This window comes from Acanthopagrus latus, chromosome 19 (genome assembly GCF_904848185.1).
Source record: "Acanthopagrus latus isolate v.2019 chromosome 19, fAcaLat1.1, whole genome shotgun sequence".
Lineage (NCBI taxonomy): Eukaryota > Metazoa > Chordata > Actinopteri > Spariformes > Sparidae > Acanthopagrus > Acanthopagrus latus.
The window spans coordinates 16,088,326-16,106,879 of NC_051057.1; the positions used below are offsets into that span (position 1 = coordinate 16,088,326).

General features: G+C 41.7%; 2 protein-coding genes and 1 long non-coding RNA gene across 3 annotated transcripts; 1 reads left to right on the forward strand and 2 right to left on the reverse strand.

Moving 5' to 3' along the window:
* Positions 1-1,229: 1,229 nt before the first annotated feature.
* On the forward strand, positions 1,230-4,345 carry LOC119008709. The gene is made up of 3 exons (XR_005071490.1): positions 1,230-1,457; positions 1,867-2,801; positions 2,912-4,345. It is a non-coding gene; the product is annotated as an uncharacterized LOC119008709 (long non-coding RNA).
* A 500-nt stretch (positions 4,346-4,845) lies between these two features.
* sox32 (SRY-box transcription factor 32) lies at positions 4,846-6,724 on the reverse strand. Its single transcript, XM_037079311.1, has 2 exons — positions 6,394-6,724; positions 4,846-5,690 (listed from the first exon to the last, which is right to left on the reverse strand). The coding sequence occupies exons 1-2, from the start codon at positions 6,692-6,694 to the stop codon at positions 5,005-5,007; spliced, it is 987 nt and encodes a 328-aa protein (XP_036935206.1). The 5' UTR covers positions 6,695-6,724; the 3' UTR covers positions 4,846-5,004.
* Positions 6,725-15,313: 8,589 nt separating this feature from the next.
* Positions 15,314-18,187, reverse strand: mrpl15 (mitochondrial ribosomal protein L15). The gene is made up of 5 exons (XM_037079173.1): positions 17,998-18,187; positions 17,677-17,834; positions 16,869-17,034; positions 15,856-15,979; positions 15,314-15,752 (listed from the first exon to the last, which is right to left on the reverse strand). The coding sequence occupies exons 1-5, from the start codon at positions 18,100-18,102 to the stop codon at positions 15,415-15,417; spliced, it is 891 nt and encodes a 296-aa protein (XP_036935068.1). The 5' UTR covers positions 18,103-18,187; the 3' UTR covers positions 15,314-15,414.
* Positions 18,188-18,554: the final 367 nt, after the last annotated feature.

An 18,554-nucleotide genomic window follows, 5' to 3' on the forward strand; every position in this document is an offset into this window, starting at 1 on the left:
ATTAATAAATAGGGAAGAGTTTAATTTCCCATCGCACTTCTGTTTTTTTTTTTTTTAAATCCAGTGAAAGGGGGTAGTGATCTGAAAACGGTAATGAAAACAAAACAGAAAATTAAAATACAATCACATCCTGAAATACGTCTGGTAGGTGCGTCTCTAAGTATCCCTAAAAACACTTAAAACACACACATGCCACACGGACGTTTTCTGACAGACTCATGGACATACCCGCACACTGAGTCATAAAGCGCCAGCAGACACTAAGGAAGGAGGTGTGACGTTATTTCCACAGAAATCAGTCTGGTAGGAATGACTCCGAGCAACACGCCACATGTTTATTGTGACGAAGGTATTTGATAATGAAAATATCTCTCTACATAACGCCACACATGTAGGCTTCAGTATAGAGTACACACATATATGTAATAAAGATCTATCCACATATATGATGAGAGACTCTATATGTGAAGAGAAATATAAAAACAGCCCAGACACAAACAAACACTTCCGCTCCAGTTTGAGGATTGTGTTTGTGTTAATCATCCTCCTGAGTGTTTGTTGACAGGCGTTAGCCTCTTTGCTAAGAGACTCTGTTAGAGTATTGTATCTGCCCAGCAGGTCGCGGGGACACACCCAGCTGCAGTCTGTCGGACCCTGTTGCAGTAATCATCTGTCTGCCGCTCACCGACTGGCTGTCTCTTGGCGGGAAGCGTGGCTGAGGTCATGATGAAACCACACAAACGGTTGCAACTTAAACAAAATCATCCGCAGGCTCATGTAGGCAACCGAGAAAGAAGGGAGGGTCTTGTTTAACGCTTCACATTACATTCAGCTCACATGTGGCCAATAAATATTGATGTGGACAAATTAAACCTAAATCTCTGTGGCTGGATATCACAAGAAAATTAAGTTCGCACACGTCTGGACGTTCTTCTGAATTCACTGCCGAAGACACAAACCTGTGAGACATGCAGGTGAAAAGCTGCTGAAACTCCAGCGCAGGCCCGACCTGATGAGGTTACAGTAATCTGATAGGCCCAATTAGTGCTTGATTAGATGTCGAGCAGACCGACATAATGAAGTGATCAGACAGACACATTTAACTCGACCGGAAATTCCTCTTCTCACGTGAACTGATGCCTCCTGAAGGTTTGTTTTATGGAATCACGTTTTTCTAGTTGCAGAAATGACAAAACCTTTTCTTTACTTCGTTATTTCTTTAGGCTGAGAAACCGTTGAGCGTCTCACTTCAGGGCTCTTCCTGTTTGAGTTTCCTCCTCAGGCCCAGACGGAGCAGACGTCCCTGCAGGATAATACTCGGATGAGCACTATCTGCAGAGAGCAGCCACGAATCTGCCCAAACTGCACTCAGGACAGGAAACTATTGATGACCTTCATGTAGGCGGTGAGACAAGAAAAACCTAATTATGGCTCAGAATATCTCAAAAATGTTACAGGTAAGTCAGCTCGAGTTATTTTTAGGGTTTAATATAAACTCCAGCTATTTGGCCAGTCAATATTAGACACGCGGAGTTTACATATTTAATCTCTAACGAGAAAAAGTATTTTATGGTTGAGGAATGTTTCCACTTTAACGCGGCGTGTTTGACATGTCGAGATTCCTCACATTCCTCACCGGTGATAAGCTCAAACATGCCTCTGTGAGCTCTCCAACAGATTTATGATACGGGGCATCCACTCTTGGACCCGTCACAGAAATAACTCCGGGTCGAGATCACATAAATTCAGACAGGAAGCCTGTTTAATCTTCACTGTCCTTGAAAAAACTGGGGAAAGCCCTGAGAATATGTGGTTTTGTTCATCAAAAAAACCCCAAAATCTGACGTAACTGTTCTTATTCTCCAGATGGGTGGAGGGCAGTGGATATGGTGTGAACTACGCTGGAGCGTGTCATTGCACAGGAGAACGACTGCATCTGCTCACAGACGAGAGGCTTGTGATACCACGGAAAGTAAACGTTAACGTTAGCTCACTTCCTTAGCGTAATTAGCTAGCTGCACATCCAAACGTAGACGCGTTTCCTTCTGTGCGGTTACATCGTTTAGTTAAGTAGAAAGGAAATTGTCCGTACATGAAGCGGCTCACAACAAGGCCTGTGGATTAATCGTGAGAAACCAGGTCATGAATTTGAGTTTTTCAAATTTACATGTTTTTCTGCATTTTGAGCACCACACACTGGCTGTTATCTCTTTCCATTATTTTCAAGGGAAGAGAGACATCTCTTTGGCCGATGTCTGTAAAATTCTGCAACCCACACAAACACAATCTAGATCGGTAACAAGAATAAACTGTTCCTTTAATAACAAATGACATCTTGGGAAAATAAGCCACTTGAAATGCTGAGTGAAAGTGTTAAAGGAGAACGTTTTGCTTCGGATTTCAAAGGATTTAACATCACCGACTGAATCAAAACAAGAGCCTACTCCAGTTTCACTGCTTGCACATTCACTTTCAGTTGTTTATTTTCTAATGGACCAGAAGTCTGCGTAAACACAGCCCTGTAAATATTTGACAAATAAAGAGTTTCATAAACGTAACAAAGATATCTGATTTGTGCAGCTGCCGCTTCTATCGCTGTTTATTGCTGATGATATTTTCACCTGAAACACTGATATCATCACGTTGTTTGTCCTCCAGGAAGTTCCTGCGACTGCTTGTTAATTGTTGCTGAGGGGCCAAAGTTTGACAAAAACAACAAGCTGAACGACCAGTTTTGAGTTTGAGCGACTCAAAGAAGGGAAAACAAGGACCGACAGAACATAAACCAGCATTACTTCATCGTGTGTATTATTTTTTCGCACCGCAGCACACTCTGCATTTGACATCGCAGCGTGTTTTGTAATACTGTCCTGGGAGTTGAACTGACGTCAGATTACTTCCGCTTATTCAGGTGGCGTCGGATTGCAAGCGAGTCTTCGCTTTCCTAATCAGCTCTTCTGCTCTCGCGTCCAGGCGAGGTCATCCTTCCCTCAGCCGGCGCAGCGCTCATCCATTTCCTTCCAACACCTCGAGATCTGATTTCCATCACTGACTCATAACATGTCCCACTGCAGACTCTTTTCCAAACGATGCTACCAGCCGTCTTCACCCCGGTTTGGTTATTATCTTAACAATGAGCTGTAGTAACATCTCAGACACTAACCCTAACCCCAAGATGCACTGCAGCTTTTTTATTATTATTAATTAATTACATTTATTTGAAAAAGGAAGGTGTAAATTAGTTATAATATATATAATATAACTAACACAATATGTACACGATAGTTAAAAACATCCTACATGGTGGTAAAAAGCAGACACACTATGATCTACTAGCAGATGATTGAGGTATGATTTGATCACAGTGAGTAAAAGCATCAGATAATCAGATGGTACGTTTCATATTTACTGTCATGTTGAAGGGTTTTTAGTCCTTGCAGCACGCAACCTGTTGGATCGAGGGCCTCGGTCTTATATCTGTCCCGGACAGAGTTCAACCTCGAGGCTCTGACACAGAAAATACAGGGCAGGGAAGTAAACATTTTCCTAAATGAGTAAACATTTGGCAGCCAAAGTCGAATAAGTCTGGAGATATGTCGATTTTGGGCCATATTTTTAGAGCCTTTGTGAAATGTTTTAAAATGAAACAGGAAGTTGGGAAGTTTATGCCCCTGGCGCCCACCCTGCTTCCCCCTGTGAGCCAAGAGAGACGTGAGGATGGAGATTAAACAGCGTGTCAACAGTTTGGCTTCTGCCAAAGGGCGGGTAGTATAGCTCCAACATTGTTTAATGACACAGATATTCAAAATCACTGGCGTTCATCTTAAAGGGGCCAATTCCACACATGGAGATCAGCTTACTTGTCATGAGGAGTCACCGTGTGGGACAGTTGTTTAATGTTTCCTGTGGCCCTGGAGAATCGTTGATTTTAGAGCTAAATACTTGTATGTACACACTGAACTGAAGTAAAACCATTTATTCATATAAAGATGTTGGTTGAACTTTTAAGTTTCCTTTTTAAGTTTTCCTTTACATTTAACTTTTTATTGTTTATAAGACATGTGTTGACATATAAATGATTTATGACAAGCTGTCATTGAGTTTTCAGCAGAAATAAGGCCATTTTTTGTGTTAAGTTGTGTTAAGCTGTGTTTCACTTTATTGTTCAATATCTGTTTATAGGGTCTATATCTGGGTGAGGATTTATAGTGGTTGACAACTGCATTAATAAACACTTTTATCTGCTTATAAGTACATTATGATGCATTATAAAAAAGTTATTACATGCAGAAATCACTGGTGCGGCCTTTGACACCTGATGGTTTCAAAAATATAGTTTTAATCAGTAATTATTGTGTTTTTTCTATATATTAATAAAGGCACGAACAGTGATGGAATCTATCTAAGTATACGTGCTGAACCTAAGTAAAGTTCTGAGGTGCTCATACTTTACTTTATTCTGACTGTTTATGCTCCACTTGATACATTTAGTTACTAGTTACTTTGCAGATTGCATCAGAGCCAAAGTTCTGTTTTTCTTTTCAATTAAATAATTAATTTTATTGTCAAAATGATTGATTCAGACAATCAGATGCTGAATATTACATCCAGTTATCTGCCTGGCTGATAACTGTTCGACCTCTAGAATACAGTATATAAATATAGATATAAATATACGTATGTATAATTTTACGTGTACTTTTTACACTTTAGTACATGTTTTATCTGATACTTCATATTCTACTGAAAGATCCAAAGTGATATTTCAACACCACCACTTTACTTTTACTCAGGTTTGACTTCAGGGTATATTTACAACACACGACATGAAGACTGTCAGTTGAATTAATTATTTATTGATTCATTATAATCACATTTGAAGACAGCACAGTCATCTAAGAACACAAGTTTTTCATGAACAAATTGCACAATACACACTTTCCGGCCGTCATCACCAGGTGACGCGCTGAGAGGATTGGAATAAATACATCAGTGTTCGCGGTGCTACGACAGCGAGCGTCCCTGTCTGTGGCCGCTCTGCTGGTGGTAGCTGCTGGGGTCCACCGACTCCGGCCTGTGAGGGGTCGTCGGACTCAGGTACTGTTCGAACTCGCTGCGGTCTAGATCGTACAGCATGTCCAGCTGGACCTGTTCCAGGTAGAACTCCAGGGAGGGCCCGGCAGGACACAGCAGGCCCCCGTACAACCTGGACTCCCCCTGATCCACATGGGGAGCTGCGGAGGTGGAGAAACCGTACTGCGTGTGCTGATCACCGTAGTACACCTGAGGCTCTGCAGGGTAGGCGGGCAGGTTGAAAGCATCCGCTGCTGCTGCTGCTGCTGCTGCTGCTGCTGCTGTGTCTGGAAAAGCTGGAGTGTTTGTGTAGCTGCTGCGCAAAGGGTTGTAGTTGGCGGGGGAGCTGGGGAAGGCGTGCATGCTCGGGTAGGATGGCTGCTGGTTCTGGAGCAGGTGAGTGAGGTTGTGGGGCACCATGAAGCCAGAGCTGCAGAGCGCCGCATGGGAAGAGGAAGCATCAGCGCCTGGGGGCTTGGAGCTCTTCTTCAGCTGCTTCCTCCTGCGGGGCCTGTACTTGTAGTTGGGGTAGTCGATGGTGTGCTGGACCCTGAGACGCTCGGCCTCCTGCATGTAGGGGCGTTTCTCTGCCAGAGACATGGCCTTCCAGGTCTTTCCTGCAAAGAGGAGAGCGGGGGTTAATGATCTGCAGCAGACCACTGACAGTTAATGAAAACCTTTAAAGGAGTAGTTCACCCCCAAATGTTCAGTCATTATCTACTCAAGCTCACGCTGATAAATGAAAATGGTGAAAGGTGAAGCTTCACAGTCCACAAAACATTTCTGGAGCTTCAGTGTTGCAACATTCTGCAAGATGATTGAAGCAGATGGGGACAATTAAAAAAGTCTCTGGAAGCCCCACAAATCAATTTGGGATCTTGGGGCTTCCAGAGACTTGTATTACTCTGTACAAGTTCTATGGAGACATTTTACTTTTTTTTTTAGGCTTTTTTTGTTTTTTTTACATTTTCAAAGTAGTCCCCATGCACCTCAGTTGTCTGGGAGAACGTTCTCTCGCTGTTAAGCTCAAGAAATGTTTAGCTGAATATGAAACTTTACTGAATGTTTATATCTGCATCAGTATGAGACGATAGAAGAGTTTTCAATTTTGGGCGGACTTATCCTTTAATCAGATATTTTAGGTACATGATTGAAACTTTTTATGCTGCTGGTCTGAGATCATTAGACATTTTCTTGGCCCAAAGACCACAAACATAAAACATGTCTACTGGTGTTAAGACGAAACACTCGGTGCATCTAAACTCGATGAGAAACAGGCCATATCAGGAACATTTTATGGCTGCAGATGGAAAATCTTACCGAGTATTTTGCTCAGATCCGTGTTCTCCAGGTCTGGGTTCAGGTGTGCCAGCCTCCTGCGCTCCTCTTTGGTCCAGATGATGAAGGCGTTCAAGGGCCTCCTGACTCTCTGCTGCGCTGACGCGGACTTGGCCTCGGGGCTGGTGCAGCTGGAGTCCGAGGTCACGGACTGCGGGCTGGAGGGGCCCGAGCACGGCGAGCGCACCTCGGTCATCTGCTCCCCGTCTGCGGAGCCCGAGTCCTCGCTCTCGAACATGTTTGCGCAGAGCTGGAAAGCGGCGGGTTCGTGACTGAAACGCATGTTTTCACCGATGATGATGATGATGATGATGATGATGATGATGATGATTGACTCGGCTGCTGCTGAAGGCCGCTGTCATTCTCCCGGTGACGCCGACGGATATATGTGGGCGCTCCACCAATGGGAGGCCGGGAGGAGTGGATTTAAGGTGTGAATTCCAGGTGTTTTCTCGGGTCGGTGATAGGCCCATCCGACGCCCCCAATCAACGACCTCACGAAACTTCACATCGGAGGAGCCCTGAGTGTGTAATAATGTGAGATTAACATGTTATGTAACGTGAGATCCGTTGTTTTATCTCCAGATTGCGTAAAATAAGACGGCATGCGACCCCAAATTAGCATTGTGTGCCTCTTTATGGTGCCATAATTAAACCCAAAGACTTTTTTTTTTAAATTGCACATGTAAACACATATATTTGTATAAGATGCAAAATCAGAGAATATTTGACCTTCTTTTTTACATTTTTAGGCACAAATGTTTGAATTTTGACAGTTTTCTGATTTTTGCGCATGAGTTGTTCCCTTCACTGGCAAAAAAAAAAAAAAAAATCCAGTTTCAGTGTTAATGCTTGAAAAAAAAAAAACATATGAGGGAAAATCAAATTACAGCTTGCTCGCCCATCGGAGAGAACTGGAATCTAATCAATAGGTCCTGAAAGGCAGCAGGCAGGGTATTGATAGGAGGACATCAAAGTTTTCAGGAGGGCCGGCCTGGTTACTAATTACATTGTGGCTCTCAGCTCTTATCGGCCGTCCACTGTCTCTATCAAAGTACATTTTACAGGACTGAAACAAACATGATCAAGGCGCGTTTATTACACGATTACCACGCACAAATATTTACCAACACGCACACAAACAGCTGATAGGTGCGTGCAGAGTTGCCGTGATGAGCTCACGGGACAGGAAAAACGCCGAGACAGCTGCTTTCTTACTTTTTTTTTTTTTGTTTTTTTTGTTTTTGTCTTAAATAAGATCAGAATTAAAAGATGAGAAAAAAAATCTACAAAAATAGACCGACTGACTTCCTGAGAGGAAACAGGAGACAGAGACAAAAGTGTATTGAAGTGAGTCAAAGCTGCAGCAGAGATTCAGACTCATAGAAACTGTGGAGGCAGGATGAGCGCAGTTTGTCTCTTTCAGCCTATAATTCATGCTGCTTTTGTCAGATTTCTATAATTTATGTGCGAGTTCAAGAATAACCCGTTGCATGGTGACTTTTTTCAAGGATAAAAAAAAAACAAAACAAACAAACACCAAAAGCTTTAACTTGTGAGTGCACACACACACACACACACACACACACACACACACACACACACACACACATTTGTTTAGGATTTATTTATATTGTGAGAATGTGTTAGTGCCAGGGAGTTTAGAGTTAAGATGTCATGCAGTGCATAAATATCAGAATAAACACATTTCTGAGAATTACAAAGAAGTCCTCGTTTACTTCAGCTGTTCAGGAGAACGCTGCAACTCTTGTTTGTGTGAACTCGTCCTTTAATCATGTTTCTTTTGTATGTGTTATTAAAGGTTTTTTTTTTTTTTATCTCAAAGTGACATCTTTGAGGATCAACAACATCAGAAACTTCAAAATAACCTTTAAATTCTGTATTAAATTCAAGTATAATTGGCTATAACTCACATTCGAGCGCACACACACACTTTTGGGGGAATTATTTATATCATGTGAATGTTTTATTTACAGGAAATTTAGAATTAAGTGCCATGTAGTGCATAATATTGGAATAAACACACTTCTGAGGATGCAGATGCTGTTTTGTTGTGTCTTCTACTATGTTAATGTTATTTCAAAATATCAAGAACATCAAAAACTTTAAAATATCCTATAAATCCTGCAAGAAATGAAAGTATAACGGGGTATACCTCGCATTAGAGTACACATACACACAATTGGGGGGGAATTATTCATATTATAGGAATGTTTTATTTACAGGAAATTTAGAATTAAGGGCCATGCCGTGAATAAATGTCAGAATAAACACATTTCTGAGCATTAAAAGCAGCACTGTGGAGTACTGGAGAACAAATACAAACTCAGAATTTAGATATTTACATATACTACACACTTATGAATATTCATTTGTTCCTTAACTGAATAAACAAGCTGCTCTTAGAGGAAAATAACATCCCCAGAGCAGTGTTTGAAGCTAGAGAGGTGACAGGGTCCGCCACTTATGAGCAAAGTAACACAGTATAAGGTTGTGTTTAAGGTCAGTTTTAATCAGTTTATCCAGTCATGAAAACAAAGGTGTTAAATTGGTGTGGTTAGGTATTTAAAAATATTTTTGAAGCGCACCTTTAAAAACACACGTGAATGCGAGATTATTGCTTTATTAAGATGGAACAAAACATGAGACTCACATATGAACCAGCCGACACGGTGAGTATGAGCACATGCATCGACACCGCACCAGACTACACGACTGAAGAGAAGAATATAAGGTCAGCATGTGTATTGGGCATTAATGATCTCTCCAGAAACTCTCCCGGCGTGTGATCCCACTTTAATATAACAGGATGCCATTACAGGTGCTCGCTTCCTCTGCCTGGTTTCAATGAATATGTGTCTTTGGCACCGGCGACGAGCGTTACGCAGACAATAGATGTCATTACGGTGACAGCGGCGACTTTTACATCTGCAATACACGGACTGAGCCCCGCAGTTACACCTGCACCTGCCGGCTCTTTGCATTGTAAATACTGTGTATTAAGGAGCGTTAATACACACATGCAGGTCTAAACCTTTACAAAGGCAGATGTTATATGAGTGTCCTCGTTGGACTTTGCTGTTAGAAGTCAATCAGGCGCTAATGGAGCTTGATATCTTAATCAAAATGTTTTTTTTGTTTTTTTTTTAAAAAAGGGTCGATCAATACTGTGACATTGGCAAATTCAATAACAGAATTGACTGAGGCACTGTCCACCTGAACTGTCAGATATCAGCCGAAACTGATAAGAGAGAGAAAAAAAAAAGTGTCATGCGGCTTTGGAGAGGACAGGTAACACGAGACGCGTCAGGAAATCAATGCCAACCCTGAGAAATTAAGACTTCAAGGTGGAATTATTCACCAGAGTAAATCTAGAGTTAGAGAGGTATTTGGTGGAGGAGGTGGAGGAGGGGTGGAGGTGGAGGAGGGGTGGGTGGGGCTTTCTTCACGTGTTGTCAGATTTAGACGTTGAATCCACATCCGCGGTGTCAAACGGGACGCACGCGCCATTGCGCCTTGAGGAGCTCTAATGGATTTAATCAATTAACCTGAACGACGCAGCGTGAATACAATAACGTTGGTTTCGGCCGAGCTGCCCTGAGAGCCGAGTCTGATTGATATTAGACAGCTGTTTGGAAGTCAAGGCGGAGGTCAAAATCTGGATTTTTAACACTTTTAATGTAGTTTTTTTTTGTTGTTGTTTTTTTTAAAGGAGCACTGTGCAGTTTTGGGTGCAAGAAATTCAAATCTGTGTCCAAACAAACTAAATCAACAAACTCTCTTTGCTTTCACGACCGAATAAACAAACTGACCTTAAATAACAACACAATTTCATTCTGTGATAATGTGTGGTGGATCTTGCCACCTTTTTTTTTTTTTTTTTTTTAATAGTTCCAAACTCTTATATTCCTCTGAGAACATCTTGTTTATTCAGTTATGGGGAAAATAAACATTTCTGAGTTTGTATTATTAACTGTTTGATATTTCAAATATAAAAAGTCCCTTCAATATCTGGATTTTGTCATTTTAAAGGGGCAATATGTCGTTTTGGAGAAGAAATTCAAACTCAGGCCTGTAAAAAGTTAATAGTTAAACTTTAACTGATGGTATTTATCGTTATCATTTAAACTTTAACCTTGTTTGTAGCTTAATCTCTGAATTGTATCTACTTTCACCACATTCATTTGATTCAAAGTTTTTCTCAGTGCTAATTTTGTAACTGGACTTGTTTTAGTTTCTTGACGTTTCACTTCTCATCCATTCGTCAGTTCTTTTTGATTTTGTTTTTTGCAGTGTGTAACAGTAAAGATGAAGCTGTTTGTCTTGTTACCATTATTGCAAATGTGTCATTTTTGTGTTTTGGACTGTGTATGATCCTTGAATGACAACAAAAAAAGGTCACTTCTGTTCCATGCATTCATTTGCCACCAGGATCATTTTTTTCATGTTTCTCTTTTTTTTAAAAGTGTAATTTGTCCTTTATTCCAGCCCTTATTAATGAATCTTGACCCATCAGGTGACAGCAGGCTATCACTGCATTGTCCCACAAGCCAAACAAGCTGAATGGGCACTATCCTTCCTGAATGGGGATTGTTCTGATCACAATGTGCCATTGTACTGGACAGAACTCATATATTGGGACACTCCTCTCCGTCTTCACTGTGGAGCAGTGATGGCCGGGCTTGCACAGGTAGAGGATCTGTGCAGCGGGAGCATCTCGGCAGGATTTTACACGGGGCCTCGTGGATTCTTGGCGACTCTGGATACAGTTTTTGGTTGGATATGCAGTGCTTGTGCATGATTTGTGAATGAAAAAGGATGGTTTTATGTTACTTGGATCACCTGAACTCCCATTTTCTAGATGCCACAAAAGCGGCCGAGCGCTCTTCACGTCTCACATTCTCGAGGATCTGCTGGGGATGAACTTGCAGGAAAAAAAAAAGAAAAAAAAACCTGAGGCGAGTAAACGTCTGATAATGAAGCACTGTATTCCCTGGTGCCATCCCACCGACTTTCCTTACAGTGCTTCATTCATAAAGAGCTGCATTGTTTCATGGCTGGAAGGTGTGAACGGGATATAATACTGCTGTGTCAGGTGACCGTGATCTTCGCAGCGAGGGACTCTGCCGCATTGTGTTGTATTGTATGGGCACAGCAGGCCAGAAGCAAGATAGACCCTGTCAAGACTCAGACACCATTCTATGCTGTGATCTGAGCCCCCACCACCCACCCCCTGCCACCTCCACCTCCACCTCCACCTTCTTCTTAATCGCGTGTTTGAGCAGATTTAACAGTATAGACCGAGGGCCCCGGGGCCCTGAGTGCTAGCCTCCACACTCCCCGTGTAAACGGCGCCCTGCCCAGCCCGACGTCAGGCCAGCTGAGAGGATTACATGCCCCCTGGTGTAGACAGGCTTAATGTAGCCTCATTAGCAGAACACAATGACGCCCCCACCTCTGAGCAGAGATAACAGGCCGCGGCTCAGCCAGACTTCAAACACAGCTCCGGGGACCCACCTGAGAGCTCAGGATTGGAACTTTTCCAGCACCGCTATCGATCGAAAACATTCTCAGCTTCTGACGGTCGATTAATCATTCATCGCATTTATGCCGCAAAAAAATGCCGACGTCTGACCATTTCCTGTGTCTGAAAGCGGGAAGATTTACGGCTTTTCTCTGTTTTATGTCATTGTCTGGGGATCTCAGGAACGAAAAGTCGGCCTCCTCCGTTAAATCTGATCCTAAAGTTCACATTTATCGTATGACTTTTTCCTTAAAGATGATTTCTGGAGCTTTTTCTGACTGACAACCAGGAGATCTCTCTGTTTGTTTCCAGGCCTGTAAAAAGTTGCGTGGTTAACCTTTAACTGATGGTATTCATTGTTATCATTTGAACTTTTTACCTCGTTGGTAGCTCAAGTTCTGGATTGTATCTACTTTTACTGTACGTTTTCTATTGAGCTGTAGTATAAATAAAGCACTTCTTCTCTTTACTTTTATTGTAAATTTATCATTTTTGTGTTTTGGACCATTGGTCTGACCAAAATAGGTTCTTCCAATGGGAACATGACAGCAAAAGAAATTAGAAAATCTAATAATTTTTAAGGTAATTTAACCATTAACAATTACCTAAAGAAGTCAAATAAATAAATTGTGAGTGAGAATTTACAAATCATATTAAATAACAACAACAAAAAAAGTTTTCCTATTAATTCCTCTCAGTTTGTGGCTTTTTTAACTCACTATGGCCACTTTGTTTACCCTTTTCTGACAGTTCTTCTGCTAAACCATTAATCTATTAATCTTTTAAAGCAAGTGACAGACTAATCAATAATGACTGTTGATCTTGAAGAAGGTCTGAGGGCCAAAATGTCATCCTAAACAGTAACAGCAGTAACTGTAATAACTTTATTTACACAGCTACTTTAATAGAGTTTACAAAGTGGTTTGACAGACGAGCAAAAGCAGGAAACCCATAAAGACAATATTACAGAATAAAGAAGGAACCATAGTCTGAGGAGGAGTTAAAGCAAGAAGGCAAAACATAAAATGTCAATAAAATGAAAAGGAATAAAACGAGTCAAACAGGCAAAATCACAAACAAGCACAGCATATAAAGAGGTAAAGAAGATTTTTAAAATACAATAAAGGACGATAAGCAGACGAGATCACATCAGAGGACATTTTATTTGTAATTTGGGTCATTATTTAGTCAATAAGTGACTAATGACGTGGTGATAAACAGATCAGAAATTTGATTCATTCAAGAGGACATCCATCAAACCCTCCGTCTGGCTCCTTCTTATTCCCTTTGCATCGCAGTCTCACCGTTTTCTAATTGCATTGCGTCCGTCTATCATGCAGACTCGCTCGGAGTGAGACTGGCTAACGAGGCAGAGCTCCACTCATGCAGAAGAAACAAAACAAAAACTATTCTTTGTAAATTAGGAATTGTATTCTGCTGCTGATAAGAGTCTTATCTAAGAAACTGAATAAGTCCTCCAGAGTCCTTTTATTGTCCAGGATCACAGCAGGTCGTCTCTCACAGCCATGATTTTGGACTCAAACACAGTGGATGTGTAAATCTGACCTTGATCCAGGAGCAGAGCCACACTTCTCCCCTCAGCAGACAGAGGAGAAAGAGGCCTGCGTTAGCCTGTAATTAGCCCTAATTATTAACTGGAACTAGACTGAGAGCTGTGAGACACCGTGATATCTGTCTGTCCTAAACGGCTCGTTCAAGGCAACAGATAACCAAAACAAGCCCGGCCTGCTCAGCTCCAGCAGCGATGCTTGGATGTTTAATTAAAAAGTGTGAACTGGTTAGACCCAGACATTAGATTATTTGGAGCAGAAACACAGAGATGAAATGCTCCCCTCCAAACAGACTAACAAATCTTTTTAACTCAAGTGAACGACTGCTTTCCTAAATGTAATCGACGGAGGAAAAACTTCTTTATTCTTCCACAGAGTCGACGTTTGTGCCTGTTTAGAGGCTCCTTTTTCTTTCTCTTTGCTCGTCTGAGACCTGACACAAATTCAAAAGGATCTGCTGCTTTGAAGATAAGCACTGTGGTTCTGCCATAAACAATGATTGTGCTGTTTCTTTCCTGTGGCCTGATTTATTTAAAGTATTATGCTGTAAGGATTTGGGCTGGTTTTCCTGGCAGGGCCAGCTGTGTACGTATCCACTACTTGTGTAGTTTATTGGATACTTGAGATTCAGGAAAAACACTCAGGGAACCACAAGCAAAGTCATCAAAGTGTGACCTTTGTCTCTCGAGGTAACACATTACGAAGTGTCCCAAAAATGCAAAAAATTCTCCCTAACAATGCTGTTTTGAGTTAAAAAAAAAATCACTTAATAAAATAAAATCAGTCATATTTGACATTAAGTTTGGTGCATCACTTTTCTTTTTTGTATTCTTGCATAATCGAGCTCCTGCCTGCCGGTTACTAACGTGGCACTTTGTATAGAAACACAATGCTCGCGGTCTTGCACACACTCACACAAACATATGCTTCCTTTGATAAAGTGTTTTTATACCAGCAGAAATTCTATGGCAGCCTCCCTTAAGACAATATCTGCGTCGAAATACCAAGTTATTTATAGCGAGCGTGCCATTTTGACTTCAGAAAATAAACACAAGCGTAATGGAGAGTTCAAATACAAGAAGACTGTCATCCAACGAAAACTTGCGGGGTTATATTCTAGTGCAGACCGGAGTGGAAGTAGTCGTGAAGTGTTGATTAATATATCTAAAAAAAAAAGCCTTCATGAGGTTCTGCATTAAAGCCGACTGGATTTCAAAAACGGACAAACTCTCAAGTGAAAGTGTGAACTTCTGGAAGGTGAGCGACATCCTTAAGTGATCAGGAGTAAATCACAGTAATTTCCTTGGATATCAAAGCGCAAACAGATCGTCGTGGCATCATCATGTGTCTAAAGCGCAACCGGGTGAAGTTGTATGTATGTGCTTCCCTGTGATTGTACTCCAAGAGGAGGGGGTGGGGGGGTTGGTGGAGAGGGATCTTTTGAACGTCCACACCAGGATACAGCTGCCTATGACTAATTTCAAACTCCCCTTTCTATGGCCTAGGCAACCCATTTCGCAAGTAACACACATCACTAGGCATCTGTTTCCTGTTTTCATTCTTTGAGTTATCTTATTTGCCTTATTTCCCCCTCACCTGTTACAGTTCACGTTCCTTCCATCATGCAGCACGGGCCGGGCTGTGCTCGGACACGGGGCCCTCAGACGTCAGCCACTCAAAAAGCAGGGAAATACTTGTGAAAGCGGAGTTAGTCATGTCACAGATACAGAGCTTATAACCCCAAGTGTAGTTTTTCAAAATAAAGTTTAATGGACAACACCCAGAATGCTGCTTTTTCACATTTTTAATAGAAAATGGAAACATGTTCAAGACTTTTTAAATGCTCTGAGGTACTTTAGACGTGAGATACTGTATACAAGCATTTATTTACGAGCTGTAATATTTCAGAACTTTCTCATCAGTGGGTTTCAGAATCTTCTTCTCCGCCATGTTAACGACCCAGCCTGGAGAGAGGCCAAAGAAGATCTGTCGAACATCCTTCCTCATGGAGAGCATGTGACACAGTTCGTCCTTTGAAATGTCTGGCAAAATATATCCGTACTTCTGCGCCAGGGCGAGCCGGGCCTGCTGGATTTTCTCCGGGTCGGCCAAGTAACCCCGGCTTTCGGCATCTGTGTAAAAGCGGACCATATCCTCCCCGGGTAACATTCGCTTCGGGATAGGCTGCCCACGCAAGAAGAACGGGACAGGCTTGATGAGAATATCTGCAAAGAAGAAAAAGCATATATTCTTCAGTTTATTATCTCAAATACAAGAGATGAAGGTAATTGTGTTTCAGTGATAAAAGACTGATCATTCGTTAGTTACCGAGACTTATAGGATCATAGAAACTGGTAGTGATGACTCCTCCGTTCCTCTCAATAGCGGCTATGGCTCCTTCAGTAGCTCTCTGAACCTCTATGTTGATCTTTGCAGCAAAAATATCAGCACCCTGGAACAGAAAGAGCACAAGAAAGGTGAACTTGTAGCACACCAGGGTCAAAAACAACATGGGCTGTGACAGAGTGACAACATCTATTATGTGGCGCCCCCTTCTGGCACAAGCTAAGACAAGAGCAATCACATTCCTCCTCTCCCAAAATCCATAGTTTGATATGAGCATATGATCTTTTCCTTCTAGTTTCATAGAAATTATTTAACCAGGATGTCAACAGTAACAATGAGGCAAACAGACAGCTATACTGGTGACTATAAAGACAGTATTCTGGCAGAAACTTTGCTCTAACGCTGTATGTGCTGCAGTTACACTTGGTACTGTAGTATTTTAGGTTTTTTTTAGCTGTACAAATGTGAAAGTCCATTTGTCAAGCCTCATCAAACATAAACCATGGGACAGGTAGAATGACTAGTCCCTCCATCCTTCCTCTACACTTGTTGTGGCCAAGAGAAAGACGCAGCTCCCCTACATTTGTGATGAAACATTAAGCCTCTACAACTTCAAGAGAGCAGGAAGGCAGTAAACTGGAGGCTTAGTGTTTGGATTTAGTGTCATCTAGTGGTGTGATTGTAGATTAAAACAATCTGAACATCCGTTGTCTCAGCTTCTCCTCTGGTGGCTACTAAAATGGCAAAAATGGTGAAAGGTTTGTCTGTTTTAGGCTACTGTCAAAAAATGTGCAACATGGTGGACTCCATGAAAGAGGACAACAATCATTAATTTCAGGGGATTACACATGTTAAATGTTATTTCTGCTCCTAAAATCCTCCTCGATCGTACGCTCTGAACCTTACGTGCTATTTTAAAACCTTTGAAGTAAAACTTTTGAACTGTCTTTTGATCGGTGGCAAGTGTGATAACGTCAACGATCAAATGCGTTTACCTCGTCAACGAGCTGGACTCCGTAATCTCTCTTCAAAGGCTGGATCGTCACTCCTCTGGCATTGACCAGCTGGGTCAGGTCTATGGGGTTGGTCGTGTCAACTCGTCCCAGATCAATCAGGTACTGAAGACGCTTCAGTGACAGAGGCTGGTACTGAGGACGGCGACTAACGAAAAAACACTCTCATTATTTGATTTATCACCGTAATCTGATGGTCAGGAGCAACCTGAGATATAAGCAATGTATCATCCTTATTTAACAATGTTTATGTTTTGTTTTTGGATATCTCTGTCGACATGTTTACACCTGCATCATTATAAATATTTTGCATTCTTTATATGTGTAATCTGTCCTGCTTTGTCCAGCTGCTGCTGCACAAGTTATATCATATTGCTTAAGCTGACTTAAATGTTACCAAAGCAGAGGGGAAAGAAACAACAACAACACAAATATTCTGGTATGCAAATGTTCTTCTGTCTCAGTTCATCACCATGTGCAGGACTTTGAGGTATAAATAGAAGTGTTACATGCAAATACACAACTGTGACAAACGTCCACATAAAAGGCTGAACCTCACTGTGTGTTTGTGCCAAGATCAGGAGACTTAAATATAAACAATTGTGCACATTTTTTATGAAAGCTTATGAGATGAATGTATCTGCCATCTTATGATAATCACAACAGGAGAAAACTGGTCAACAGTATGTGTAATCTATTATCTATACATTTGTGTAACTTGTAGGAACAAACACCCCATTTTACTTGCCATACAGTTTCAAAGTTGGAGAACAGTGTTACAAGCTTTTACCTGTGTCCTTCATTGTAGCCATATTTTGGGATGGACAGATAGAAAGGAGTCTGACCTCCTTCAAAACCCAGCCGAGGCCGAGTGCCTCTCTGCCGCTCTCCCTTGTGCCCTCGGCCGCTTCTGTTGCCACCATGTTGTCCTCTTCCCCGCCGTCTGTCCTGCAATTACAGAAAATTGTGCAAGTGTTTAAGATAGCTTGCTAATGTGCCATGGACACAACGGACAGAATGTTAGCATATGCCTCCCACTGGATAACATAACAGGCTAACTAGCAATGCTAGCTAAAGACAGCTATATTACAAATGGCACAATAAAACTAACCTCCTGTTTGGATCCAGGTTCGGGCCGCAAGTTTGCTAAAGTGATCCGCGGCAGAGTCTGTAGAACATCTATAGCTTTACCACCAGGTTTTTTAGGGAAAGACATGTTTCTGTTGCTCACATGTCAAAGCTAGCCAAACCAAGGACACACGGGTCACGTGACCGAGGTGAGCGGAACTACCTCGGCAGCGTTTCAAAATAAAAGCATGGTAGTCAAAATGTACTACATGAACTGGTGCGCTGTGAAGCATGTAGGTCGGATCTTTGCCGAGGCTCATCAAAACATAGTATTATATAGAGGTTAAAAAGAGCATTTATAATTCCTTTTGTCCGCTTACATTGCTAAAGAGAGCTATTAAAAAAAGGTATTGTTGTCCCTAAAATCTGTGTCAAAGGTCACGACACAAGATGATAAATGTTTATCCGTATATAACATATTTCTCTTGAGATTGAACGTTTGTATTGTTGCATGATCTCAGTTTTTATATCCCTGACATGCCGAAGTGTGTCTTATTGTCGTTGATGAGGATTTATCGTTTTTAAAACCAGCGCTCATTG

Coding starts and splice junctions, on each gene's coding strand:
- sox32 (XM_037079311.1), bottom strand. CDS start 6,694: ATGCGTTTCAGTCACGAACCCGCCGCTTTCCAGCTCTGCGCAAACATG. Junction 5,691..6,393: donor GGATCTGAGCAAAATACTCG/GTAAGATTTTCC, acceptor TCCTCTTTGCAG/GAAAGACCTGGAAGGCCATG.
- mrpl15 (XM_037079173.1), bottom strand. CDS start 18,102: ATGTCTTTCCCTAAAAAACCTGGTGGTAAAGCTATAGATGTTCTACAG. Junction 17,835..17,997: donor AACCTGGATCCAAACAGGAG/GTTAGTTTTATT, acceptor CTGTAATTGCAG/GACAGACGGCGGGGAAGAGG. Junction 17,035..17,676: donor GGCTACAATGAAGGACACAG/GTAAAAGCTTGT, acceptor TTTTTTCGTTAG/TCGCCGTCCTCAGTACCAGC.